At 51.2% G+C, this 25,117-nt stretch overlaps 16 protein-coding genes across 16 annotated transcripts; 8 read left to right on the plus strand and 8 right to left on the minus strand.

Moving 5' to 3' along the window:
* Window positions 1-1,370: 1,370 nt before the first annotated feature.
* Window positions 1,371-2,426, plus strand: M437DRAFT_62833 (DUF1295-domain-containing protein; the record flags this gene model as incomplete). Its single annotated transcript, XM_041024158.1, has 1 exon — window positions 1,371-2,426. One exon carries the CDS (start codon window positions 1,371-1,373, stop codon window positions 2,424-2,426), a length of 1,056 nt encoding a protein of 351 aa, XP_040883670.1.
* A 164-nt stretch (window positions 2,427-2,590) lies between these two features.
* Window positions 2,591-3,154, minus strand: M437DRAFT_81130 (uncharacterized protein; the record flags this gene model as incomplete). Its single annotated transcript, XM_041027493.1, has 2 exons — window positions 2,591-2,864; window positions 2,937-3,154. 2 exons carry the CDS (start codon window positions 3,152-3,154, stop codon window positions 2,591-2,593), a joined length of 492 nt encoding a protein of 163 aa, XP_040883671.1.
* A 246-nt stretch (window positions 3,155-3,400) lies between these two features.
* Window positions 3,401-4,108, plus strand: M437DRAFT_62835 (uncharacterized protein; the record flags this gene model as incomplete). The annotated part of the gene is made up of 1 exon (XM_041024159.1): window positions 3,401-4,108. One exon carries the CDS (start codon window positions 3,401-3,403, stop codon window positions 4,106-4,108), a length of 708 nt encoding a protein of 235 aa, XP_040883672.1.
* A 47-nt stretch (window positions 4,109-4,155) lies between these two features.
* On the minus strand, window positions 4,156-4,503 carry M437DRAFT_72200 (rhamnose mutarotase; the record flags this gene model as incomplete). Its single annotated transcript, XM_041025813.1, has 1 exon — window positions 4,156-4,503. The coding sequence occupies one exon, from the start codon at window positions 4,501-4,503 to the stop codon at window positions 4,156-4,158; it is 348 nt and encodes a 115-aa protein (XP_040883673.1).
* A 1,293-nt stretch (window positions 4,504-5,796) lies between these two features.
* On the plus strand, window positions 5,797-6,680 carry M437DRAFT_39436 (uncharacterized protein; the record flags this gene model as incomplete). The annotated part of the gene is made up of 6 exons (XM_041020010.1): window positions 5,797-5,829; window positions 5,882-5,914; window positions 5,967-6,025; window positions 6,090-6,270; window positions 6,332-6,564; window positions 6,620-6,680. The coding sequence occupies 6 exons, from the start codon at window positions 5,797-5,799 to the stop codon at window positions 6,678-6,680; spliced, it is 600 nt and encodes a 199-aa protein (XP_040883674.1).
* Window positions 6,681-7,337: 657 nt separating this feature from the next.
* On the plus strand, window positions 7,338-8,021 carry M437DRAFT_13879 (uncharacterized protein; the record flags this gene model as incomplete). Its single annotated transcript, XM_041018732.1, has 1 exon — window positions 7,338-8,021. A coding segment is annotated over one exon (684 nt), but the record flags the coding sequence as incomplete, so codon positions are not given.
* Window positions 8,022-8,345: 324 nt separating this feature from the next.
* On the minus strand, window positions 8,346-8,807 carry M437DRAFT_39576 (putative 37S ribosomal protein MRP2, mitochondrial; the record flags this gene model as incomplete). Its single annotated transcript, XM_041020036.1, has 3 exons — window positions 8,346-8,408; window positions 8,471-8,642; window positions 8,701-8,807. The coding sequence occupies 3 exons, from the start codon at window positions 8,805-8,807 to the stop codon at window positions 8,346-8,348; spliced, it is 342 nt and encodes a 113-aa protein (XP_040883676.1).
* A 203-nt stretch (window positions 8,808-9,010) lies between these two features.
* M437DRAFT_40185 (uncharacterized protein) lies at window positions 9,011-10,852 on the plus strand (the record flags this gene model as incomplete). Its single annotated transcript, XM_041020144.1, has 1 exon — window positions 9,011-10,852. The coding sequence occupies one exon, from the start codon at window positions 9,011-9,013 to the stop codon at window positions 10,850-10,852; it is 1,842 nt and encodes a 613-aa protein (XP_040883677.1).
* Window positions 10,853-10,972: 120 nt separating this feature from the next.
* Window positions 10,973-12,791, minus strand: M437DRAFT_38852 (aspartyl-tRNA synthetase; the record flags this gene model as incomplete). Its single annotated transcript, XM_041019907.1, has 2 exons — window positions 10,973-12,580; window positions 12,633-12,791. The coding sequence occupies 2 exons, from the start codon at window positions 12,789-12,791 to the stop codon at window positions 10,973-10,975; spliced, it is 1,767 nt and encodes a 588-aa protein (XP_040883678.1).
* Window positions 12,792-13,263: 472 nt separating this feature from the next.
* On the plus strand, window positions 13,264-14,654 carry M437DRAFT_81138 (cation diffusion facilitator family metal ion transporter; the record flags this gene model as incomplete). The annotated part of the gene is made up of 8 exons (XM_041027494.1): window positions 13,264-13,348; window positions 13,410-13,459; window positions 13,509-13,553; window positions 13,605-13,752; window positions 13,801-13,881; window positions 13,932-14,005; window positions 14,056-14,260; window positions 14,308-14,654. The coding sequence occupies 8 exons, from the start codon at window positions 13,264-13,266 to the stop codon at window positions 14,652-14,654; spliced, it is 1,035 nt and encodes a 344-aa protein (XP_040883679.1).
* A 56-nt stretch (window positions 14,655-14,710) lies between these two features.
* Window positions 14,711-15,279, minus strand: M437DRAFT_72207 (DASH complex, subunit Spc19; the record flags this gene model as incomplete). The annotated part of the gene is made up of 2 exons (XM_041025814.1): window positions 14,711-15,082; window positions 15,142-15,279. 2 exons carry the CDS (start codon window positions 15,277-15,279, stop codon window positions 14,711-14,713), a joined length of 510 nt encoding a protein of 169 aa, XP_040883680.1.
* A 228-nt stretch (window positions 15,280-15,507) lies between these two features.
* M437DRAFT_39020 (putative mitochondrial F1F0 ATP synthase subunit Atp18) lies at window positions 15,508-15,959 on the plus strand (the record flags this gene model as incomplete). Its single annotated transcript, XM_041019935.1, has 4 exons — window positions 15,508-15,547; window positions 15,621-15,650; window positions 15,722-15,772; window positions 15,895-15,959. The coding sequence occupies 4 exons, from the start codon at window positions 15,508-15,510 to the stop codon at window positions 15,957-15,959; spliced, it is 186 nt and encodes a 61-aa protein (XP_040883681.1).
* A 263-nt stretch (window positions 15,960-16,222) lies between these two features.
* M437DRAFT_10300 (uncharacterized protein) lies at window positions 16,223-18,406 on the minus strand (the record flags this gene model as incomplete). Its single annotated transcript, XM_041018556.1, has 1 exon — window positions 16,223-18,406. A coding segment is annotated over one exon (2,184 nt), but the record flags the coding sequence as incomplete, so codon positions are not given.
* Window positions 18,407-19,987: 1,581 nt separating this feature from the next.
* M437DRAFT_72209 (kinase-like protein) lies at window positions 19,988-21,163 on the minus strand (the record flags this gene model as incomplete). The annotated part of the gene is made up of 3 exons (XM_041025815.1): window positions 19,988-20,973; window positions 21,028-21,100; window positions 21,152-21,163. The coding sequence occupies 3 exons, from the start codon at window positions 21,161-21,163 to the stop codon at window positions 19,988-19,990; spliced, it is 1,071 nt and encodes a 356-aa protein (XP_040883683.1).
* Window positions 21,164-22,287: 1,124 nt separating this feature from the next.
* M437DRAFT_81142 (SET domain-containing protein) lies at window positions 22,288-23,660 on the plus strand (the record flags this gene model as incomplete). The annotated part of the gene is made up of 4 exons (XM_041027495.1): window positions 22,288-22,959; window positions 23,007-23,061; window positions 23,118-23,180; window positions 23,233-23,660. The coding sequence occupies 4 exons, from the start codon at window positions 22,288-22,290 to the stop codon at window positions 23,658-23,660; spliced, it is 1,218 nt and encodes a 405-aa protein (XP_040883684.1).
* Window positions 23,661-23,678: 18 nt separating this feature from the next.
* M437DRAFT_39668 (mitochondrial carrier protein) lies at window positions 23,679-25,075 on the minus strand (the record flags this gene model as incomplete). Its single annotated transcript, XM_041020054.1, has 4 exons — window positions 23,679-24,710; window positions 24,765-24,771; window positions 24,825-24,918; window positions 24,973-25,075. 4 exons carry the CDS (start codon window positions 25,073-25,075, stop codon window positions 23,679-23,681), a joined length of 1,236 nt encoding a protein of 411 aa, XP_040883685.1.
* Between the last annotated feature and the right edge of the window lie 42 nt (window positions 25,076-25,117).

Consider the following 25,117-nt stretch of genomic DNA (forward strand, 5'->3'; position numbering starts at 1 on the left):
AGCGAATGATCAGTTGTCTCATCCATATACATAAAGTCAGTACATTCATCGGATGGTTTTCCTCGCGCAAGCTTTCTGTTTCCTTTGCACATGTTGTGTACAGGGGGTACGCTTCTGCATTGTTGACAAAAACGTCGAAGCCGTTAGAGGGTAAGAAGGGAGAGACCGTTGAAAGGGGGAAAGAAAGCAGGGTCGGCCTCTCAGCTAGAAAATTGCTCAACGAGAACTGATGCATGAACTGGTTCGGGCTGACATTTGACAACAACTGTCAGTGCTATGCACGTCGTCGGCGCGACTTTGGCCCAGCTTTGACGCCAGAATGTTGTTATGCCTCACGCAAAGCTTTGCTGCCGTTTTCAGGGGAGATGGGCCTTGAACTGCTCGCTCATGCACCGTTGCGTGATGCTCATCGCTATTTTCGCGAAGGGCGAGGTCTGTGACAAGGAGGTACACTCGAACACACCGCAAGTCATTCATTGTGCACTTGGTTGTGAAGCCCTGCCTTTGTACTTTGTCCCTCGCGCCGCGTTTCCTGCAAGTCAAAGTCAGTGAACCAAAGACCTACCAGCGGACCCGCTGCATTTCAACTGTGCGGGCCGTACACCAGCGGGCAGCAGCTTGCTTGAATTCGGTGGTTGCTTTGCGGGTGTCTAGCCTTGCTTGGTTGTTGCAGAGGCCTATTGTGTGTGCTATGTCATAGCGAATCCTGATCTGGAAGCCTTTCGCGTGAGCAATCATAAATGTTTGCTCTCAGCTGTAGTAATGATAGCAACAATCCATGCAACGTGGCTGCAGTCACCATTTGTATCGGGTGACATAGATATCAGGTGTTCTTACTGCTAATTCTGTTGATACCAAATGTCTTGTTCATGCTCGATGCATAGCACATACTATGCTGTGGGTACGACCCTGACGCTCACTTGACATCCCATTCTATCATTCACCACTCGTAGTTAGGCTTCATACTCAGTTCTGATAGAAGCCTTGAGCTGGAATAATATGATCAACCTTCAATTATAGTACGAATCAGTCCGGTTGTGGAGTTTTGTCAAGCATCGAGAATTACGAGCACAGCCAGGTCGGATACCATCTTTTGAGTGCGACCAGACTGGGTGGTTGTTCACGAAAAAGCGATTTTGCATGAAAAAAACCACAGATCACGCATAATCATAGTCGATGATGTTGAAGAGCTTCTATAACATGATTGATTATGACACTGCATTAGGAATAGTACGCGGCGAGCAAACAACATGGAGCAAATCGATCATACCTGAAGCACCCCATTGCGTCACACTGACTCCACAAATTGACTGGTTTATAACCACTGGCTGCCAGGTTCAATTCGATTCGCAGCATCGCACTTCAAAGCAATGGAGTACGGCGCAAAAAACCCAGTGGATCCAGCTGCCGCTGGCAGTTCACATGTACGGATACCTAACATCAAACCTCGAGCAATGGCTTCAGCAACGACCAATGTGCTTGGACTCTTGCATGACAGCCTACTGCCATCTTTGAACCTGCATTCATCTCTTGCACTTGTCGCCTATACCGCCAGTCGCGTGACCCGTCGGGTCGAACTCAAGGACTGGCTATGGCCCTCGGGAATGGTGCTTAATGCATGGTATCACGGAGTTTGGGCACGTAGCTCAGAGACCGGACTTAGTCTTAGAGAATCACTATCGACTCTTGGCTGGACACAAAAGCTTCTCCTCGGCGGTGTTACAATTTGGGGTGCTCGTCTCTTTGCCCGTATCGCTACTCGTAGTGTCAAGCGTGGAAAGGACGATCCCAGATACGACGACATGAACCAGGACACCAGCTTCTGGAACAAAGCCTTCTTCACTGTCTTCTTACCCGAGGCTGTCTTCCAAGCACTCATCTCGCTCTCATGGTCTGTAGCCTTGCAGCAAGGTACAATTGGAAGCATTGAAGCCACTCCTCCGCAATATGGCGCTCTACTGCATGGACTTGCGATCGGTCTTTATACCGCTGGTCTCAACATGGAGGCCCTAGCCGATCAGCAGATTGAGGAGCACAAGAAGAAAAGCGATGACCTCAACCGCAGCGGCGTCTTCTCGATCGTGCGTCACCCTAACTACCTTGGCGATGCTCTGGTCCACTTCTCATTCCCACTGCTCCTGGCTGCCAACGGCATGTTCAACTCGCTCAGTCTCGTAGGACCGTTGGCCAATTACGCCTTCCTGCGCTTTATTGGCGGTGACAAGCAGAACGAGGAATCGCAGGAGCAACGTTACAAGACAGAAGCACCCAAGAAGTATGCCCAGCTGGAGGAGTGGCGCGCAAACAAGAATAGCTTCTGGCCTGCACTGAGAGAAGTAACCAACCCCTGGTCCCTTGCTTTGGTTGGAATTGGAGCGGTTGGTGTCTTGGCTGAGCGTGGCCTCAGAAGATTCATTTTGGCCTGAGTGATGTGGCCAGGAAGCGACTCTGCATGTATCTTCTGGAAAGAAATGTAGATGTGTAAAAGATAATGATACAGTCTTGCTACGAAAAACAAGAGGGAAGAGATGTGTAATCGAACTAACGTTATTCATGTGGTATTGTACAGAACAGGATAGGAAACGAGAGCTTAGTACTGCGAGGCAGCAGCCTGGCAAGCCTTGAGCTGGTCGAGGTACCAGCCGCAGATGGTCAGACTGCCCTGGTTCTCGTCCATGCAGCGACGGAAGTTTGTGACATCAGTCTGGCAAACCGAGGGAGCTTGGTAGTTGGACGAGGTGTAGGTGCTGTTGTCGGCAGGGTTGGCGGGAGCCTGGGCTTGCTGCTCGACGGGAGCTGAAGAGGAGCCGCCACCGAAGAAACCGCCGATTGCATGGCCGATGGAAGATCCGACGGCGACACCACTGTCGTGCGAATGTTAGCCCGAGCCGTTTCAGAGATCCCAAGGCAGTCCAAGCGGGTAGAAGGAAACTTACGCAGCAGTGCTAGCCATCTGGCCGAAGAGACCGGGACCACCGCTCTGCTGAGGAGCAGCAGGAGCAGCGGCAGGAGGTGGAGGAGGAGCGTGGTGCTGAGGAGGGTGAGCAGCAGTAGAAGCAGAGCGAGCCTGCTGAGGAGTGGGTGGCGCAGGACGAGCAGGAGCGGCGGTAGGGCGCCTGGGAGGGGCAGCGGATCCACGGTTCTGGCGAGGCATGTTGATAGATGGTCTGAATATGCAGTTGTTTGGAATGAGAGGCAAAGATGTTCGAGTGGCAGAGGTGGGATATAGAAGTCGTAGGTGTGACAAAACTAATGCTCGCTGTGAAGGTTGTGATTGGCTCATCAGCCTCGGCTTTGCGAAGGTCCGCGCCTTCGTCTCTGCTTCTAGAAGTCGCGTCGCATTTGAGCCTCTCCAGAAATTTCCATCATCGTTGCGAATCACACACCACAACCACACACCATGGACACGGATCTACGGCCTCTGGTCGACAATCTTGCGAGCAACATCGACAATGTCGAGGAATCTCTTGCGCCCCTGATCAACACTGCCTTGTCTGCCAGCACAAGCAAACTTCCTCTGCTCGACAAGGCCAAACTCTACACTCTCGTCACATACGCCATCGAATCTTTGCTATTCTCATATCTGCGCCTCAATGGCCTCGACGCAAAGACACACCCTGTCTTCGCCGAACTCAACCGCGTCAAGCAATACTTTGAAAAAATCAAACTCGCCGAGACTTCGCATGTCAAGCGCAATGCCACTCTTGACAAGGCTGCTGCAGGTCGTTTCATCAAACACGGTCTAGCTGGAAATGACGAGTACGACAGAAAACGCGCAGAACAACAGGAGAAGGAAAAGAATGGCGCCAAGAGGAAGTTTGAAGACATGACCGAGAGAGTCGGTAGCCACTCGCGCTTTGAAGCCATGAGCAGGAAGATGAACGACGACGAAGCAGAGGGTAGTGCCAAGGATGTCGACAACAGCGAATCTGATTCCAAGAAGAAGGCCACCTCATCCAAACCAGTTGCACCCAAGAAACAGAAATCCGACAAGGCTCCTCGTGGACACAAGGCAGCCTTCCAAGCCTTGCTGCAAGGCCCCATCTCGACCGACGAGGAACCAAAGAAAAAGAAGAAGAGAAAGAGCAAGGGCGGCAAGGACACCTAAGGACAACGCTTCTGATTGAATCACCATCAATTCAAGCTATCATTGTCCTACTCGACATGGAACACTTCATCTAGAGCGCGCCACCAGCCACCGTCGACACTGCTGGTAGCACCCTCGTTCAGACTCTCCTGCATCTTATCAGTCACCTTCCACCATCTCTGCGTCTCTTCATCTTCAGCCATAGCCTTCATATCCGCATCGAAATCAGTGCCGGTATACTTGAATGTGGCGAACAGGATGCTGGACTGTTTGTCGTAGAAAATGGTGTAGTCGTGGATATTGCTGCCTGCAATTCTTTTCAAGACACCAGGCCAGACCTCGGAATGGATCTTGATGTATTCATCGACATACTCTCTGCGCAGACGAATGGATTGGCCGATGCGTTGAACAGGCATTTTGAAGGATACTGGCCAAGTCAGTGACCTGGAACGGATAACACGGGACTTTACAAGTGCACATACATATATGCTGGGAAGAGGGAAAACTGAAGGAGGACAACTAAATTTGCAGACCCCGCCTATGGAAAAGCAGAGCTTCCAAGCTGGCTCGTATGAAAGAGGGCCGAGACGGATTGGCTTTGCCCCGTGGCGCCCCACTCAATAGACAAGCTTTTAACAAACATTCTGCCAACGTGATGTCTCTAGACCATGTGAACCTGTGATAGGAGCGACTTACCTCATACTTGCTATTGCAAGATCAGTGTTCAAGTCCAGACATGACTTGTATTTGAAGTGACTTCACAATAGCCGTCTTGGACGAAACGCGGTTAGGGAGTACATCCAAAGTCTATCTGCCCCCTTCTCCACACGATGAAACGGGATTTGTACCAGAACGTGGCCGCCTCGAAGTCGATCAGGATGTGGCCTAGGTGCTGGTTGCACTCTCCAAGTTCAAACACGAGATAGACAGGCGCTGAAGTTGAAGAAGTTGGTCAAGAAGAAGTATTAATGGCACACCAGACGTCATTCATAGGCTTCAGGGGCAGGCGGCGCGTTTGGTCGCAAGTGATTGATAATTGGTCGGCTTAGTGAACCTGGCCGGCGTGACTCGCGCGCATAACGTTGGAAAGTTCTGCAAAGGCACAACGGATCACGAGTGGGCACCACTGGTCATAGAAGAAAAAACCCCAACGCGGCTGCAGTGCTAGAGGGTTCAAGCACATCGAGAAGGTCTTTCTTGCTCGTAGCGCCCCGCAGAAGCAAAAGCAGGAAGAGCAGCAACTTAGCGACTCGGGTCGTCCCGCATAGGATTAGGAGCTCAACTCAACCAATCGCAGAGTCGAGCCCCCCAAGTGAACTTCAGAGCCATTGTCCATACCGCCATATCAGGAGCCTGACGGTTTTTTCCTTGCCATTGCTGCTTCACCTGACAACTTTTGTGACGATTTGCCTGGCGTCCCAATCAGACGAGATCAGCCCTGACGTGAAGACGGTGAAAGAAGGCATGTTTACCGCCTTCTCGGTGCCCAGAGCCGCATCTTGCTAACCTCCACTACAGCAGCCTTCTAGTCGTGTCGTCCACTGCCTTTTGAGATCGATTCACTTCCACTTGAAGGAACAAGTGACGTCCTGAGAACAAAATCAACTAGAAAGCTTGGAAGCTCCGTCGACCCCTTCTCTCGCACGACATCATCGCCCGTATCACCTGTCCTCGTCTCGAAACACCACACCCAAAAGATCGTTTCTACAATGGCTTCCAACCCTCAAACACAGTCCCTCAAAGTACGCCTCTCGAACAATCCTCCACAAAACGCATGTCGCTAAACAACCACAGTGTGTCGTCACAGGAGATGGTGCTGTCGGCAAGGTTCGTGCTTCTCTTTCGCCTTTGTGCGACATCCAACTAACTGGTGTACCAGACTTGTCTCTTGATCTCGTACACGACTAATGCCTTCCCCGGCGAGTACATCCCTACTGTGTATGTTACGCAAGATCGCCAGCCAGGCGCACAACCCGTCAACTAACATGCTGATGCTCGATAGCTTTGACAACTACTCGGCAAGTGTCATGGTTGATGGCAAGCCTATCAGTCTTGGTCTCTGGGATACTGCTGGTCAGGAAGATTACGACCGTCTCCGCCCTCTCTCGTACCCTCAGACCGATGTCTTCCTCATTTGTTTCTCTATCGTCAGCCCTCCTTCCTTCGACAACGTTAAGGCTAAGGTACGGAATGCAAAAGCGAACACAAAGGTTATAGTGGAATGGTGTCTGACTAAGTGAACAGTGGCACCCCGAGATTGAGCACCACGCACCTGGAGTTCCCATCATCCTGGTCGGAACCAAGCTCGATCTTCGCGACGACGAGGGCACCAAGGAGAGTCTGAGACAGAAGAAGATGGCACCCATCCAGTACGAGCAGGCCATCAGCGTTGCCAAGGAGATCAAGGCAGTCAAGTACATGGAGTGCTCTGCCCTGACACAGCGCAACCTTAAGAGTGTGTTCGATGAGGCCATCAGGTGCGTATACAGAGTCCCGAATAGAGTGATGCAGTCCGCTAACATGTCGTGACAGAGCTGTTCTGAGCCCTCGCCCTACCTCGAAGCCCAAGAAGCAAAAATGCATCATTCTCTGAGCTGGCAGACAAGACTCACACCGACCACCCTTACTTCACACAACATTCGCATTTTCACGGCATGATAGATCTCTTTAATCTCGGTGCCAAGTCTAGTTTCTGGGAATCGCTGGCGTTGGAACCTTTGATGTTGGGGGAGCAGCGACAGTCTTCGGCACAGATACCCACTTGACGCAAGCAACACACAACGCAGAGCAGCACAGGACGCAGACACAGTCATGGTTTACGCTCGGGCCTCACGTTCTTGAAGGCACCTCTGGATGAAATACAAAGTTCTATAGTGTAGATTGGACTCAAGAGGAGGACAATACCAGAGGGATGATTGAAAGACGGCCGAGCAAAGACGTTGTCGCATGTGTCGGTTGACATGGTTGCATTGATGGCCCTCTTTTTTCTTTCTTTACAAGCGTTGTGTACATATGGTCTGCATGAAATTTTTTAATTTATCAGTTGCGAATTCGTTATCGTGAAGACCGCGTGAAGCTGGAGCATGTGAAAGAGCAGCGCTCTGTTCGGACAAAGCACGGACTTTAGAACGTGCGGAGAGAACCCGAGTCAAGACAGAGACTTTTTTGATAATTGCAAAACAACCATAAACATCACTTTACCAAACAACCCAAAATGTCAGAAGAAGCAGAAGTTCCAGTCCTGACGGGCAAGGCAAAGAAGGCCAAGCGCTCCGAGGAGAGATACAAGAAGAACAAGAAGAGAAAGGTCGAAGAGACCACCATCGACGATGCGCCAAAGAACGACGAGCCCGCCGCAGAAGCAGACGACCAGAATGCCGCAGCAGACAAGACTTCATCCAAGAAGCGCAAGCGATCGCAAGAAGACAAGGATCAAGCATCGACAGAAGATGCCGTTCCTGTAGAAGCCAAACAGCAAAAGAAGCGCAAGAAGGAACCCTCAGCCAACAAGGAGCCGCTGGCCAAAAAGGAGGGAGATGCAGCGACAGCAGGAGAAGGCGCCGACGCAGCTGCTGCAAAGAACCAGCGCTTCATTGTGTTTATTGGCAATCTTCCATTCACGGCTACGACTGAGCAAATCACCGAGCACTTTGCATCCATCCAACCGCAATCCGTCCGTCACTCGACCGAGAAGGGTACAGGCAAGAGCAAAGGCTTTGCGTTCCTTGAGTTTGCAAACTACGATCGTATGAAGACGTGTCTGAAGTTGTACCACCACAGCATGTTCGACAGTGGTGTTGGCGGCGAGAGAGGAAAGCGTAGGATCAATGTCGAGCTTACGGCTGGAGGCGGTGGCAGCAAGTCCGGGGCCAGAAAGGAGAAACTCAAGGAGAAGAACGTCAGACTCAACGAGCAGAGACAAAGAAGAGCAGAGGCCGAGGCCAAGCAGGAGAAGCGCAAAGCAGCAAAGGAAGCTAAGAAGGGAGGTGCTCAAGGAGCGGACAAGGCAGAGGAAGCACCCGAGCCTGAAGTCGATGCCGGAGCACAAGAGGGCATACATCCCGCCAGATTGGCCATGCTGCAAAGAATAAACAACCGATAGAAGGAGGAACAGTTCATCTGCGACGAAGCAGCAAGGCAGATAATAATTTCTGAATTTCGAAACCACCCAAAGTCCTCGATTCCCAACCAACGCCATTCCCAATGCCCTTTGTTTCGAATGTTGTACAGTATAGTTAACATGGATATGCCGGATTCTCTACCAGCTGGCCTTCTTCACACCAGGCAGTTGGCCAGCCAAAGCGTGCATACGGAATTGGTACTGCAGGGAGATGTCAGTCTTGTGTTCTTGTACTCCATTTCATTCTCCAAAGCCAAACGTACTCTTGCCATGCGGAAGTCACGGAAAACACCCTTTCCCTTGCCTCCAGCAATGCATCTGTTCTTGATCTGGGTGGGGCGGGTGTAGCAGTGCATTTGCGACAATTGCAGTTGAGCCTGAGCGCGCGCGCGTTGTGGCAGAAGTGTGTTGCGGATGATGTAGCGAAGTGCTTGTCTATGTTCACAACCAAATCAGTATACTGTCAGATATAAGTATGCTGGGAACTATTGACCTCTCGGTCTCGTTCTGCTCGAAGACTTTGCGCTTGGTGTGGTCGCGGATGACCTTGATGTTGACAAAACCACCAAGGTCTAGCTTCTTCGATCGGAACATGGACATGATTGCGGTGTCGTATGTACAGATGGTCGTGTATCCCCGTAAAAGTGCACTTTGCTTGCCTATCGCTGCTATTCACGGTGGTGATGGCGGCGCTGGTGGACCAACTCGACAGCGGGAAGTCCCGACCTACAAATTCCCAATTAGGAAACTTCGATGCTTCTACATCATCACTCCTTCTGTTTTTCTCAAGCACACCCACCAAGATGATACCTTCTATGTTTGGGACCAAGAAGGTGGAAAGAAACTCGCCAGTCTTCACTGAAGACGATATTCGGAAATTGATTTTGTCATTTCCTCCTCCGGAACCACGACCTGGAAAGGAAAGTCTGGTTCGCAGTCCCTCAGGCCGCAATCTCATACGCTCTGATGCAGTCATTAAGCGATTCCATTCTCTTCTTCAGACTGCTTCTGGTCCCATCTTCTTGAACAGTCTACATAATGAATTGGGAGTTCATGATGTTCAATGGCTGTTAACCCAAGAAGATGAACGCATCCACTATAGTACAGACCGTCGACGACTCTTACCAGAGAGTACCCAAAAAGCCATATGTCAAAGCGTGCAAAACGATCTAGCTGTGCGTGGCGTATATCTGGACAAGACTGCTGCTGAAAAGGATGTCACCACTGCCACACTTCGACGCATGCTCGTTGCTCAAGATGTTACCCTTCAAGACCTCGATAACGGAAAGACCTACGACACAAAGTTTCTCAAAAAGCTCGAAACGAGTATCGAAAAGATTGTTCAGGGCACTCAAGGATCGGTCGTGCTTAGCGATACTTTCCCTTCGGTTCCTATTTCCTGGCTGGAGGCGACTGCCAAAGACCTGATCTCCAAAAAGGAGAGCGGTGCTCAGGATGTCGTCGAAATGAGATCTGGGTTCCTGGTTTTCACGCCAAGATCTGTCATCGAACAACGCGAAAACGAATCCAAGCAAGCCCGGGAGGCATATATTCAGAGAGCAGTGGAAGGGCTAGATGAAAGTGGTTCTTGTGAAGTGACTGCAAGCTCTAGACCGCAGGTCCTGCGCAACGCTGAAGATGGCAATCTCAAACAAGAAATTCGAGAAGCCTTTGCTCAGAAAAACTCCAACTCGAATGTTGTTGAAGTGAGCACATCAAGCTCCTCATTCCTCATCACACAAGATACCCTTACCGCAAGACTGTCCCTTCTCGCTGCCAAAGCCCAAGATGCAGCTTCCGAACAATGGTCCTCCAGACGTCCAGGAGAAGACGTACTCTTCGATCCCACAAAACTCTCTCACACCACAACACCTCTAGATCTAGCAATCCTCCACTCCGGCGATGCAGAAAACAAGACCAAAGCAAGCTTCGACGCAAAAATCGTTTCACTCCAAGACTCAACAATGCAAACTTTTACAACAATCATTCAAAACGAACTTCTCGCACCTCTAAAACTATACACCCAAGGCGCAGAAACAATCACAGATACCACACTTCAACCACGCGTTCAAGAATTTATCTACGATTGGGTACGCAAAGACCTGGCGCCAGAGACTCTACGCAACATCAAAGACAAAAATCTCATAACCACAAAAGCCCTCTCCCGCGACATTGACAAATTCTCGGATGCCGTTAACACAGCAAAAACCTTGGACGACATTTCAACAGCAACCTCCAAACTCATCCGCAAGCAAAAAATCGAGCCACCCTCTGCTGTCACACTCCAAACCCTCAAACAAGAAATCTTGACGCAGAAATTGGCAGGAATGAGGAAAATGAAACGCAGTTCTGATCTCTTGCAGAATGTGATTTGGATCTTGTTGGCGAGGCAGAGGGAAGGACTGTTCGTGAGTTCGGGAAAGGATACGAGTAGGATGATTAAAATGGTCAAGGAGAGTGACATAGAAGCTGGTGTAAAGATGGAGGAGTGGAGGGATTTGGTCAAGCAGGGCAAAGATACCGATGATTCGAAGAAGGAGATGAGGGATGTGGCTGCCAATGCGGTTGAGGAGTTGAAGACTGTTACACCTCAAGGTGACAATGCTGCGGTTGAGCAAGGCACTGGAGAAGATACCGCGACTTGAGCAAGAAGCATCCAGATGCAGCAATGAGAATAACGAGGAAAACGAAATGTAAAATTTTGGCATGTCTACATGAACCATGATTACTTTTTTTTTGTCCAGAATCGTAGATGTGCAAGCCACTTAAGGCATGACACGGTTGGGGTCTCTGGGGAACAACGACGCAAGACGAACGTTAGGAAGACCCAACCACAACATGACAATACGCTCCAGACCAATACCACCACCAGCGTGGGGCGGGCATCCATAGCGGAAAGCGTTGACATAGTCACGAAGACCATCCGAGTTGGGGTCGACAGGGCTGACATGCTCTCTCATGCGCTTGCACAAGAACTCTGCATCGTGGATACGCTGGGCACCAGACAGAATCTCCTGACCGCGCATGAAGAAGTCGTAGGAGTTACTGTAGCCAGAGTTGGGGTCCTTTGCGCCAGCCTGGTGGGCGGGGGCAGTGTGTGAGGGCATGGTGTAGAAGGGACGGATGTTAAGAGGGAATTGGTCGAGGACGTAGAAGTCGGAGCCGTACTTCTTGAGCACGAGGGCACCGAGACGCTTCTCGTCGGGTGTGCTGAGGTCGTCAAAGTCGCCAATTTCGAGGCCATCGTCGCGCAGCATTTGAATACCCTCGCTGAAGGGGATGCGAGGCACCTTACCAGCCTCAGGGAGCTTGAACTCCTCGACGTGGTAGATGCTGCGGACCAGGTCGGTCTCGCGCTTGTACTTTGTCTTGAGGCCGTTGAAGATGTACAGCATGAGGTTTTCAAGAACCTCGACGACTTCGTGGTAGTTCTCCTCGAAGGCCATCTCCAAATCCAGACCAGTGAACTCAGTCAAGTGACGAGCAGTGTTGGAGTTCTCGGCACGGAAAACGGGACCGACTTCCATGACACGCTCAAAACGGGCAGCAATCAGCATCTGCTTGTACAGCTGGGGTGACTGAGCGAGGAAAGCCTTGGTAGCAAAGTAGCCAACCTCGAAAACGTTGGCACCACCCTCAGAAGGAGCACCGAGCAGCTTGGGGGTTTGAATGCCAATGAAGCCTTGGTTGCGCAAGAACTCCTGGAAAAGGGCAGTGACACCATCCTTGATGGCAAAGATGGCGCGGTTGTGCTTGCCACGGAGATCAATGACACGGTTGTTAAGACGAGTGTTCAGGGTAACGATAGGGCGACCGCTCTCATCCTCCTTGGCCTCCTCACCCTCGAGGGGCAGAGGTCTCTCGGCATCCGAGACTTGCATGGGTAACTGGCTGTCGGCCTTTGCGACGACATAGAGCTTCTTGACGTGGATCTCGAGGTGGCTGATGGTGGCACTCTTGACGGGCTCGGGAGTCTTCTTGACCAAACCGTGGACCAGCACGATAGATTCAGAAGGCACGCTGCCGGCAAACTTGACCATCTGTCTGCTCAGAGAGTCGCTGGCGGCGACGACAGCCTGAATGGTGTTGAGAGCCTCACGGAAGACGAGGAAAGAGAGCTTGGCGGACTGGTTGCGGGCATTCTCGACGACGGCGCGGAAACAGACCTCAGCACCACCGGCCTCGTCGATAGGGGTGGTCTCGTTGTACTTTTCGGCAATCTGGGCAAGGGTGACACGCGACACACCAGAGGGCTTGTATTCCTGGGAGCCGATCATGGGCAACTCGCCGTAGTCGTTGGCCGAAACATCGTTGGCGTCCTGCTGCTTCTTCTGTGCTTCCTCGGCGGCCTTGCGCTTAGCTGCCTTTTCAGCCTGTCCGGTTGTCAGCTGTGTGTTGCTATATATGGTCCAAAGCCAGTCGCACCTTCTCCTTCTCCTTGGCGGCCTTCTTCAAGGCGCTCTTTGAAGGACCCTTCTCACCCTCAGCAGCAGGTGCGGCGCCAGCCTCGGCGGCAGGAGCGTCCTTGGGTCTCTCGGGGATCGACTGAGCGGGCTTGCTCTCCAATGCGTTTTCGTCGGCCATGTTGTGTGTGTCTATGTCTGACAATAAATCTTGCGACAAGCAGAGCGGGGTCTTTTGTGCTTGGGTCGAAATGTGGGATGAATCACTGCTGGCAAGAGTCATGCTGCTTGACGTCGACACCGCCCATGATTCATTCTTTCCTTTTTGGTCACCTCGAGAAACACCGCCTTGCTGGCATACACAGTACTAGTCAAAACTTGCTACTATTGATGCGGGTGCATGCAGTACTCTCTGTCATGTAGTGCGGCTCTGTAGAAATCAAATCAGTGTTGCTGGCCGCTTCTTGTCCTCCAACCCTGATGGCATCGTCCTACTTCTGCATGCCAACAGCCATGATTTAACACCCTCGTGCTACCCTCGAGGTGCTCTTTCCTGACCCATGTAGTAAGAGACCTCAAAGCTCCTCGTGCCTTCTTTCCTTCAAGTCATTTTTTTTCTCTCTACCTCTTTCTGCACCTATGCAACCTTCAACATGGCTCGCAGGAACTCATCCACTTCCACCAGATTAATCGTTGCCATTGTTCTGTCATCTGCCTTCTTCATTGCAGAACTTATCGGTGAGACATATCTGATTATGATGCTTCATCATGTCTTGCAATTGCTGACCGTTCTTTGCAGTTGGCTTCCGCACTAAATCGCTGGCTCTGATCGCTGATGCTTTCCACTATGTATATCATGCCCATACTGCGGATTCTGGCAAAACTGACTAGTCGATAGCTGAACGATTTGATCGCATTCTGTGTAGCTCTGGTCGCTGCAAAGGTGACCGGACTTGCTCCGGAATATCTTGACGATATACTAAAGTCATTTTAGCTGTGTGATCGCAAAGACGCTCCTGCAAGCCTGGCATTCGGCTGGGAAAGAGCCAAAGTCCTCGGCGCTTTCTTCAACGGATCCTTCCTCATAGCTCTCGGGCTAAGCATCTTCTTACAAGCCATTGAAAGATTCATAAACATCCAAGGTGAAAGTACCCGTGAATCTTGTCTCTTTGGATGCTAAATTGGGCCAGTCGTCGAACAACCACGCAATGTTCTCATTATGGGCTGTATAGGGCTTCTGCTTAATGTGATATGCATCTTAATGGTTCATGGTATTACTATGCTTAATGTTCAAAAACGACTGAACGCTGACAGAAAGCAGATCATGGCCACAATCATGACAGGAGTAGCAAGAAACCAAAAGCTGGCTCTCCAGTTCTCGAGCTATCAGATCTTGTAAACCATCCTTCCGATCAGGAATGCAGGCAACAGGCTGACCTGAGCAGGAGGATCCATCAGCGAAACACCCCCATGGCGACTTGGGAGTCAATGCTGTTGTCATCCACATGATCGGCGACGTCCTGAACAACCTCGGTGTAATTGCTGCCGCTCTTGTCATGATGCTGGTGCGATCGCCAGACAAATTCTATGCAGATCCCGCCGTCAGCATAGGAATAGCAGTTATGATCGCGAGCAGCGCGCTGCCCCTCAGTGAGTCAGCACTCGTTGCTTCGGCGAGCCATGACTGACAGACGCAGCTTTCCGAAGCGGACATATTCTTCTGGGAAGCACACCACCCAGTGCTCAGAACGAAGCAATTATCCGGGAATTGAACAAGATACCAGGGGTCGTGTCGGTGCACGAGCTCTATGTCTGGCAGCTGAGCCAAGAACAATCGATAGGATCTGCGCATATCGTCATGTCGCCTATGACAAGCCAGGAAGTGCTGTCGGCAAGCAGCTCAGAGATAGATAAGTTGGCCCGACCCGAAGAAACAAGAGAGACGCACAATGGACGGCTTGCACGTCTAGGAAGATGTCTTCATGGTTTCGGTATTCAGAGAGTGACACTGCAGATAGAGGACAGTCCGGAGAAGGCCAAGTAGCGTTGAGTGAATCAGCGAGGATATGATGTGATGTTGCAAGCCGTTGATGAAATCAATCAAAAGCCAGCCATGCTCTTTCTCAATTGTCGCTCTCTTTGATTTGCTTGCAACTCGAGGCGGCCGACAGCATAGCTGAGACGGTCTTTCTTCTGTCTAAGCTGCTGCATTTTGAGCTCTTCTAGCGGGTTGGCGGCAGCCTGTGACGATGAGTTGGCTGAAGGTCTCGGGTGATATTGTTGCTGAGGGTGACGGGAGGACAAGCGACCCTCTTGTAACTCGCACTTTGCAATCAAAGACTCTTCGCGACGCTGTAGCTTGTCGAGGTAGGCGGCAACACGATCGAGCAAGGACTCGACTTCGGGCTGAATTTCCGAGAGAAGGGCAGATTGAGCGTTCTGTAGTTCAGGCTCGGAGACGAGTTCGAAATGCTAAAGAGTGTTAATGTCAGACTTGTATGAGGAGTGAGGAAGAATGAGGATGATTCTACCCTAGTGGCCTGTAGGACCTTGGCCAAACGTGGAAAGTCGCTAGTGCCAGCATCGAGAATGCTGATGGATGAGTCGAGCAATTGCATGCTCGAGCGCAGCGACGAGACGCAACTCTCCAGGGTATTTGTTGTACTCATGTTGTCAGTGTGTATATGTAATGTTTATTGTCGATGAAGCGAAGCAGTCGCATGTGAATGCGGGAACAGTCGTCCCGTGATGCCAAGAAGTCGAACCGGGGACCGGCGGTCGAAAGCATGGGCGGACTGAGGATTGCGAAAGAAGCCCGCGCTCAGTCGACAGCAACGTCCATTCAAGTCAATCTATACCTCTCCGTCACCTCCCTCACAAACACCACATCTGTCAAAATGGCCGGTCTCCTCGGAAAGAAGTTCCCCACCCCTGTCGGTATGTTTCAATGCGCAACAGACCCTCAATGCGACCTTCGAAACATGTCCGGATGCTGACTCTTCTGCTATAGCCCGCCCCATGGCTCCCTTCTACGTTGCCGGTTCGTTTCCATCATAGACGCATGCGCTACCCTCGAAAATATCTGGATATTGATACTTTGTCTCGTTGCAGGCGCCATCATCTTCTACGGCATCAACTCGCTCGCCACTACTCTCGCCAACAGTCAGTCCTACCCACCTTCTCCCAGTCCTGCATCATACGCGCTCGTCGAAATTGGCCCATTGAATCCTCATATCTGTGCGGAAGAAAGAACAAGACAGCTGACAAGCTATATCCATCTACAGCCGACGAGTACAGAAACGACCCCCGCAACCCCAACAAGACCCAGATCGCCAAGGTCGCCCTCTAAATATGTTCAATTGAGAGAAAGGGCCGAGAGCGAGGAGAAGGGTCGAATGTGGCTCCATAGATCCGCAGGAAGCCTTGTAAAAATACCACTTTGATTCTCCCGGGTACTCCAATTTCAAAGTGCAATCACGAAAAGCTCCCAGACTATTGATCTCATGCTTGTAGCCTGCTTTTGGATGTGGTTACAGTATTCGTTATTCGGTCGTTATGAAAGAGCTGAGATGTTCAAACTCGTAATATCCTACAATCGCCCGCCGATTACTCCTTGTCCAGGTTCTTTCTTCTGCCTCTTCCATCCGCCTTCTTATCACGCTTGTCTCTGATACCCTTGATCTTACCCTGTCTCATGCGTCCACCCGTCTTGACTCTGATATCCTCCTCCTTGATATTACCAGCAGAGTCATAGCCTACCTCGACTGTGTTCTTTGCCTTGCTTCTCTTCTTCTTCTCCACGCCGCCGAGTTCCTCCTTGCCTCTGCCAACACGCACGTTGCGAGGGGTTCTGGTCTTGGCTCCTAGCGCCCAGATATCGCCCCAGGAGCTCTTGCGTGCATCGCGGTAGGCTTGCTTGGAGAAACTGCGAGGCACTGTCCAGCGCTCGAGTGTGCCGGCTGGCGTGCACATGTCGATGATGACATGGCCTTGACGCTTCAGAGGAGGCAAAACCACACGCGGCAGACTCAAGGAGTGAGGTTCTTCCTCTGCAGACATCTCCTCGACATCGGGAACTGCAGGTGCTGTAGGATCGAACTCGTCGTATGCCTGCTCGGTCACAGCTTGAGGGGTTTCGAAACCAATAAACGCACGCTCTGTCGCAACTTCACCCTGGATGATGTTTTCTTCATCCTTGTCACGAAGGTCGCGGCCTCTCATGACACTAACGTACGAAAACTCCACATCTTCATGGTTTCTGTGCTTTGCTCCAAGAATCTTTTGCAAGAACGGAGGTCGGATGTAACGCTGCTTGAAGTGGCAGAAGTCCTTGCGGCCCTTGCTGATGCCGCGGTTGACGTACATGGGACAACCAAGGTGATTGGTACAGGGAGCCACAATCATGCCCTTGTCCTTTGGCTGTTTTCCCCAGACTGTGCCCTCGCCTGGCTCGTCGACGTCTTCGGACATGGCTTCATTGCCAGGAGAAGCAATGCGAGAATTGAGGAGTAGCTCGCGCGCTGCAGCTACCATCTCGAAGCCGCGAGGAACACCTTTCTCCAAAAGAATCAGAACACCGCCATCTGTGCTGAGCAAGCTCCATAAGTTTTTGACGTGTTGTTTGCGGATGTGATCTTCCTTCAAGGGCCAAAGAGTGTGCGGTGCAATAATGATGTCGTACTTGCCGCGTTCACGGGCGGAATCATCACTAGCATGCATGTAATCAGGCAAGCGTGGGAGGAAAGTGGTGTTGTCCAGAAGCTTGCTGGAGCGGAAGCGCAATGCTTCGTTGCTGGTCAAGACAGTTGCCTTCCCCACAGGTGCAGGGATGGATTCGCCGCCAGTCTTACCACCAGCCTCTGCAATGGCCATGAAGCTATCTTCATCCTCGCTTGTGTCGTGCATGCGCTCCCACTCTGCTTGAAGGACATCTCTTGCAGCCAGGACACCCACGCCTGCACCACCTGCATCCAGAATACGAGGTCCGCCCTCCTTGTTCAACAAGCCTTCCAACCATGAGCTGCCCAGACGTTTGCGTGTTTCCACCAGAACACTGAATACGCTCGCGTAGATACCAGGCATAAGAGTGGTTGTGAAGAGATCAGCATCCATTTCGCTCATTCTGCCTTGACCAGGGTTCAGGGGAATAGCCTTCTGCGGCATCTTCACTGCACGCTGAGGCGTCGATGTCGAATATGGCAGTCCTACTCCACCGAAGATACGGTGAGCAACTTCTGAGATGTGTTTGTTTGGAACACCAGAAACCAGTCGAGTAACAGGATCAACGAAGGAAGATGCCGGTAGTTGTACAGTAGAGGAGGGCGTGCCAAATCGGTTGACCACGGTCAATGGATGTGCTCGTGTATGATCGTATGGTTCTTCGAGCGGTTCTTGGGAGTCCTCAAGAAGCTCTTGCTCCGGTGTCAAACGCAGAGCCTCCAGGTCTTTAATAGTCTGAGCATCGAGACCTGCAGCAGCACTGTCCGCGTCCAGCTCTGCCTCATCAGCGTTCTCCTCCATCAACTCGTATTCCTCCTCTTCCTCGTCAAACTCTTCCTCCTCTTCAAGGTACTCAACCTCCTCAAGGACACCATCTTCATTCTCCCTCAATAATCCAGTGCCAACATTGTCTGTTTCATCCAATTCTCCTTCCAGCTCATTTTCCTCAAAATCGACCAGTTCGTCCTTGGTATTTCCTACCGGTGGTCCATAGAGACGCTCGTAGGCTGTGTATTGCTCGTCGTTTAGAAGGTTCTCTGGCAGTGCATCTCCGAAGCGCTGACGAGCTGCTCGAGCGACTTGCTCGGGTGAGGCATTCCGAGCTCTTGTTGTATACTGGGCCTCTGCGTCTTCGGGGACAGTTTCTACGTCGTCCAGGCCAAAGTCTTCTTGTGCGTGCCGCGCTATTTGCTCCGCCTGGAGTCTTTTGTCCACTGTTTGCGCCTGTTCGGTAGATTGCTTGATGCCAGAATTCGATGCGAGATCCTGCTCTTCCTGGGTAGACTTCTGTTGCTGCTGCAAGCTGATTTTAGAAGTATGCAGGTATCGTGCGAACGTCGGTTGTCTCAGGCGTGTCCAGTCTCGTAAGGTGGGTGTTCGAGCTCTAGCATATTGCTTTGCTGCCACTAGAGAACGAAGTCGGCAGGTAGTGCATATTGATTGGTGAATCGGAGCAAGCGTCATTTATCCAGTCCGTCGGTCTGCGTACAGAAGCTTGGTAGATTCAGTTGACAAGTTCTGCATGCATGCGAGGAATGCGGCGGCAAATAATTAATGGTCAGCGGATGAGTCTGCCGGGCGGTGAATAGCTGCTTTGGCGGACGCGCCGTTTGGCCTTATCGGATCCGTTGCGAGCTACAGCAAGGACGTGCAGAGTGAACTGAATACCTCTCTAGACAACAAAATATCTGAGAATCACGCGGAGAGGGACGTAACGATGATGAGAGTGCTGTGAATTGAGAGAGCAAAAGCAAAAAAAAAGGCTACATAATAAACTAAACTAGAAAATGCTCCCCAGAAGCATCCATGTCCGCTCGTCGAACAAAAGGACAACCGATGGTTTGACCATATTTTGCAAGGACCGCGATTCGTTGCCAGAAGCAAAGTTTATGCCATGCCTCTAATTCGGTCTCCTGCTAATCGGTTTTGTCGGTGGTGGTTTCAATCTGAGTTGTTCAAATCTTTCCTTGTGCGTGTCGTCCCCTGATGCTTGAACCTCCCCACAAGCCGCCCTCCAGATCCCAAGTGACAAAGCAAAGCATATAGAATAAAGAGAACGGATGATGGATGATTAGGGGTGCCAAATGATACGAGCAATCTGATGTACCGAGAGTGGCCGGATAAAACTGCAGGTCGACCAGCTATGACGCGAGAAGCCTGCCGAGTGACACTGCCAGGTATGAAATCCGAATCCGCTATGCCATAGTCGAAGCATATGAAACCCTAGATAAGGGTTGATTGCTTATAGCCACTCCGAGTTGAGCATAATTGTCTGGGTAGGATGATACCGCCGAGGAACAGTCGGCTTAACCCCCCAATAGCGGAAATTGCAGACAACATAAAAATGTGTGGATACATCTTTCGCCGTCCGTGACATGTTCAGGACGGCAAAACTGCATTCTGCCACACGAGTTGAGTTAAGAAACCATGTCGCTGATTAGAGCTGATAGTCCCGAAGAACATTTCAGACTCCAAATTCGCAACAGAAGACAAGCGATCAGTAGTTGTTGTATCCCTGCTGTTCGACGCCACGCTTTGAGGAGCGGAGTTGCCTGAGAGGAGCCAGCACGTCAGCACACGTACCAAAAATCCCCCGCGGCAAGCCTCACGCAAGAGCACTCAAACGCAGGGGAGTCTTACAGGATGACGAGATTGAACTCACATTCCCGATCCCTCTGCACGGGGTGCCACTGGGCCACGGCGCTTATCGGTGACAGCACCGGCGGTCTGGCCGCCAGTAGCGGCAGCAGTGCGGGTGCGACCAGCCTTCTCTTCAGCTTCCTCGGCCTGGGGCTGGTTGGCAGCAGCCTGGGCAACGGCTTGAGCGTTCTTCTGGTACTTGTAAACGGTCCAGTCGAAGACGTAGTCGTACTGGAAGCCCTCACGGACGAAAAGGTCACGGAAGATCTTGCGGAGGTACGAGTAGTCGGGCTTGTCATCGAAGCGAAGAGAACGGGTGTAGTTGAGGTAGATGGCGAACTCGTTGGGGAAACCACGGCAGAGAACCTCGGTGGGTGTGGTCATCTTCTTCTCCATGATGCGGTCGTACTTCTGCTTCTTAGTGGCAGCCTTGAGGCCCTGCCAGGGCAGAGAGCCGCGGCAGAAGTAGAGCATCACGTAACCAAGGGACTCCATATCGTCACGACGAGACTGCTCGACACCCAAGTGGGTGTTGATACTGGCGTAACGAGCGGTACCGGTCAAGTTCTTGTTCTCACGGTAAGGGATGTGGAAGTGAGTCTTGGGGTCCCGGTACTTCTTGGCCAGACCAAAGTCAATAACGTTGACCTGGTTTCCGCGCTTGCCAATGCCCATGAGGAAGTTGTCGGGCTTGATATCGCGGTGGATGAAGGACTTGGCGTGGATGTACTCGATACGGGAGATGAGCTGATCGGCCAAGAGGAGGACGGTCTTGAGGGAGAACTTGCGGTTGCAGAAGTTGAAGAGATCCTCGAGCGAAGGACCGAGGAGATCGAGGACCATAGCGTTGTAGTCACACTCAGTGCCGAACCAGCGGACGAAGGGAATACCGACACCACCGGCAAGAGACTTGTAGACGCGAGCCTCATATTCGAGCTGAGGGTGCTTGGCCTTGACGCTTTCAAGCTTGATGGCAATCTCCTCACCAGAGATGATGTTAGTGCCTGTGCGAATAGGTCAGAATGAGTCTGTGAATAAGAGGTGCAATCGGTGCATACCAAGGTAGATGTCACCGAAACTGCCGCTACCGATCTTACGACCGATACGGTACTTGTTACCGACGCGAAGATCCTGCTGTGGATTAGTGACGGAGTCGAGAAGCGACGGAGAAACATGTCGTACCATTGTTGTCATGCTTTAATTGTTGTGGGAGTGAGCCGTCGCTGAGGCGGAAGAGTGGGTTGTGATGGAGATGGAGGGATCTGTGAAGAGACAATGGCGACGTCAGCAGGGCGAAGGGGGTAAGCGGAGGCAGGTCCCAGCCAGCGAATCAGAACGGAAGGCAGGATGAGGCAGACGGCAGAATGGAGGAAGGGAAGCAGGAAAGCACAGTGAAGGAACAATAGGCAGAAACGGCGTCCAACTTGGAAACGAAAGAAGCCGAGTGTTGGTGGAGAGATGCGGCTGTAATATGCGTGGCAGGCAGCTGACTGGACGGGGCTTGGTGGGTCACGCACCTGGACTTTGCTGGCAGCGGTGAGAAGCGACAAATGTCGACGACAGGGCGTGGCAGAGGGACGACGGGCCAAAAAGAAGTTGGCGGTCGACCTGGATAGCCCTGAGGAGAGAGAGTCGCTGCTGGAAGTGTGACTTGAAGGGGGTGTAAGAGAGGGATTCTTCAGAGTTGCGCCCGTGTCCAACTGTCCAAGCCCAACGCGGCAACCCCCGTTAACGTGCGAGACTTACCTCCAGAATCTAGCCCGACTTTTGCTTCACGGCCCCTCCGTCTCCTCACGCAAAATCGCGCCTGGAGCTGCTAACCTGAGTCACGGTCTAGTCGACAGTTCAGCTACTCCGAGTATTTGAGAACCGCATTCTTCTTTGAACATGCCGCCATGAAAACATCTACACATCTAGCACGCTCTATTCTACTATCCCACCTTGCCATCCAAGAATATGTGGGGCGAAGGTCTTCCTTGCTTGGGCATCACTCGACTTATCCTCATTCACAATAGTGAAACGACCTGACTGCATTGTTTAATTTGGCATGCATAACCAACCCCGAACACTCTATTCAATGTTGGGATACCTACGTTGTTTGAATACCATCCGTGTTGCTCGTAGCGTAGACCAAGCAAACGTAACGCGGAATTACAAAGTCTGAGACATGGTTTTCAGCCAGCTGAGGCTTTTCATGCGGCTGCTGTGCAATGTGATAACCGTTGGCTTCCTCGATCCTTCCATGTTTGACTGCGAAGCCTGCGAAACTGCGGGGATTTCAAGGCCATAATTCTCTCACAACACGCGTGCACATCGTCATGCCTTCTTCGGATCCTCCCTCTAAAAAGCGGAAGACGTCAAAGATTAGCTTGGATTTGAACATACCGGAAGTCCATGCCGCCTACGTCGAATGGGCAATTGGCCGAGGAATTGAGATTCATGGGGTCACGCCTGCTGTGCTTCCTGGCAGAGGTGTCGGCCTACTGGCAAAAGAAAACATAAAGAAGGGTGATAAGCTATTCTTTGTGCCAGAAAAAGCCATGATTAAACCTGAATCGGCATCACTTCGCAAGCACAAGATAACAAAAATATCTTCTCAGGCTCAACTGGCCGCACACCTCACTCTCGAATGGAAGAGCCAGTCTTCTACATACGTTGCTTCAAGACCTGCCTGGCCAACGCCTGACGATTTCACTTCTTGTATGCTTGCCTGGTCTCCAAAGGATGAATTGGACGATGTAATACGCAAATGGGCTCCACCGAGTGTACAAAAACCGCTGGACCGCATGCTGTCAGACTTGAAGAGAGACATTGAATCTGTAGAACACATGCACGCCCCCGACGATGAAGCATTCAAGCGCGAATTTCTCTACCATTGGATGCTCGTGAACACACGTAGTTTTCACTGGAAGCCTCAGGGCATCAGCCAAGGTGCCATGATCATGAATCCTGCACTGGACTACATGAACCACTGTCCAAATGGCCAAGGTGTAAGTGCTCAAATGTTGTCCAAGAGGTCTCTCGCTAAAGATAGCAGTGTGAAGTCACGATGTCACCACAAGGCTATGAATTGAAAGCAAATCGAAATTATGGTACGTGTTTCGTGTAATCTGTGACGGCACACAGCTAATAGTACGACCCTGAATAGAACCTGGAGAAGAGATATTGGCTACATACGGAGCTCATTCGAATGACAAGCTCCTGGTGCATTGTAAGAGTTACGTGCTGCATGTGTATAAACATCCAACTGACGCACGATGCAGATGGTTTCATCCTGCCCGATACCAGCCTAGATGACGATGAGATCCGGCTGGACCACGTATTACTGCCCCGCTTGACAGAAAGCCAACAAAGCGCTCTTCAAGATGTTGGATTTCTGGGTGGGTACGCCTTGTTGCCTTCTGGTGAACTGTGCTTCAAGACGCAGGTTGCCGTGCGCTCCGTACTCCTTACGGCCAACGAGTGGGAGCATTTCATGGGTTCCGGAGAGGATCTCGCAGACGACAAAGAAGACGAAGTGCTCGATTGGCTGAGACCCTCTCTTGAAACTTACACTGAAGAAGCCAAAGAAGCTATTGCGTCTCTGAAGTCCCTTTCAGTAGAGCGGACTGGCGATCTTGCAAGCAAGCTCAAACTCCTGCAAGCCAGATGGGAACAAATTCTGACTGGGCTCGAGGATTTTCTGATCTGATACCTACATGGTCTCAGATCAAGGCAACAAAATATCGTATTCATCCTTGGGGATCTTCACAGCGTCCTCTCCAATTCCGTACTTCCGGCGGAAGATCTCAAAAACAATCAGACCAGCCGCAGTTGAAGGTACCTGACGCAACGTTGTCATCCAGAAGTCCTGATACAGCCATTTGACCCAGCCACCCGATTTTGTCGCGCGCTTGCCGGCCTGTATCCATGTCTTCTGATACGCTCGTGCATACAGTTGCATGGTGTCCATCCGTCCCGGCCTAGCTTTTAATAATTCATCCAGTGTTGCTAATCGCTGGAAGTGAAGCTCCTGAATCTGTGTGAGGGGATGAGCGACAGCTTGTTGCAGCACACTTGCTGTCGCACCGGCAAGGAGTATGAATGAGGGTTCCATGAGATAATGCGGCTTGATCACTGGCCTTTCCTGTTGGTCGGTGACTCTCTGCAGCTCGATTTGATGCTTATGAAACATGGATAGAATGCCGTAACGCGAATACCAATGGCTCACGTACTCGTAGAAACATTGAGACTTGATGAACTCGAATGCTCCAAAGAACAAACCATATCCGAAGGAATCCTTGACGAATGAAAGCCCCCATCCCGCAAATGCACCACGGGCGCCAATAGTCTGAAGCTTTTTCGAGGCGTAATCCCACATGTTTTTGTAGGTACCCTCTGTAAGGTCGGTTGTCTTAAACCGAATTGTGAGGGCATCCAAAGGTGCGGCAATAATACTCTGAAAAGCACCTGCGGAGAAGCCAGCGGCAAATGTTGAGGACAGAGGAGGTGGCGGGTAAATTCTCTTGGAGGAGTGTGAAGCCGGTTCGTAGTAGAGGCCAAGTGCACCGAGATAGGATGTATACAGAACTGCTCCAACAGTAACATTTGCCAGCAGTGGAGGCAAGACCTGGTTGGGAATGAAGGACCATCCATGAGTTTGTACAGCATAAGCCAATATTCCAGGAGTAGTCATTTTCCAAGACCACTTCCCGCTGCTGGCAGTGGTCTGGAGAAGAGGGTTAATAGCCCTCGGGAAAGCCTCGTTCGGGTCAGTATGGCAATGAGAAAGCACGAGTCACATAAATATACACACAAGATAGCTACCCGCCAGTCAGCGTATATCTCAAATTTCAAAATCATAGTCTACGCTTACTCGATCCTTGTTCGGAAGAATGCTTTTACAGGTACTCTAAAGTAGAAAGCGAACATGCGTGCAGTCAAGGCTCGCATACCGGCGGCCGATGCTCCTATCAAGGCTTAATCTCCAGGGAAACACTTTGATCATGATCCATCTTGCCTACCTGTAGTTGCATTGTTTTGGCGTTTGTCTCCAGGACTGTCTTCCGTATCGGGCCGGTCGAAGGCCTCGGAAGACGGCCTTGACCCAAGAGGTGCCGTACTCATTGCCAGCGATAATAATGATGAATCCTGTTATGTATGCATGGT

This window comes from Aureobasidium melanogenum (assembly GCF_000721775.1).
Source record: "Aureobasidium melanogenum CBS 110374 unplaced genomic scaffold scaffold_2, whole genome shotgun sequence".
Taxonomy (NCBI): domain Eukaryota; kingdom Fungi; phylum Ascomycota; class Dothideomycetes; order Dothideales; family Saccotheciaceae; genus Aureobasidium; species Aureobasidium melanogenum.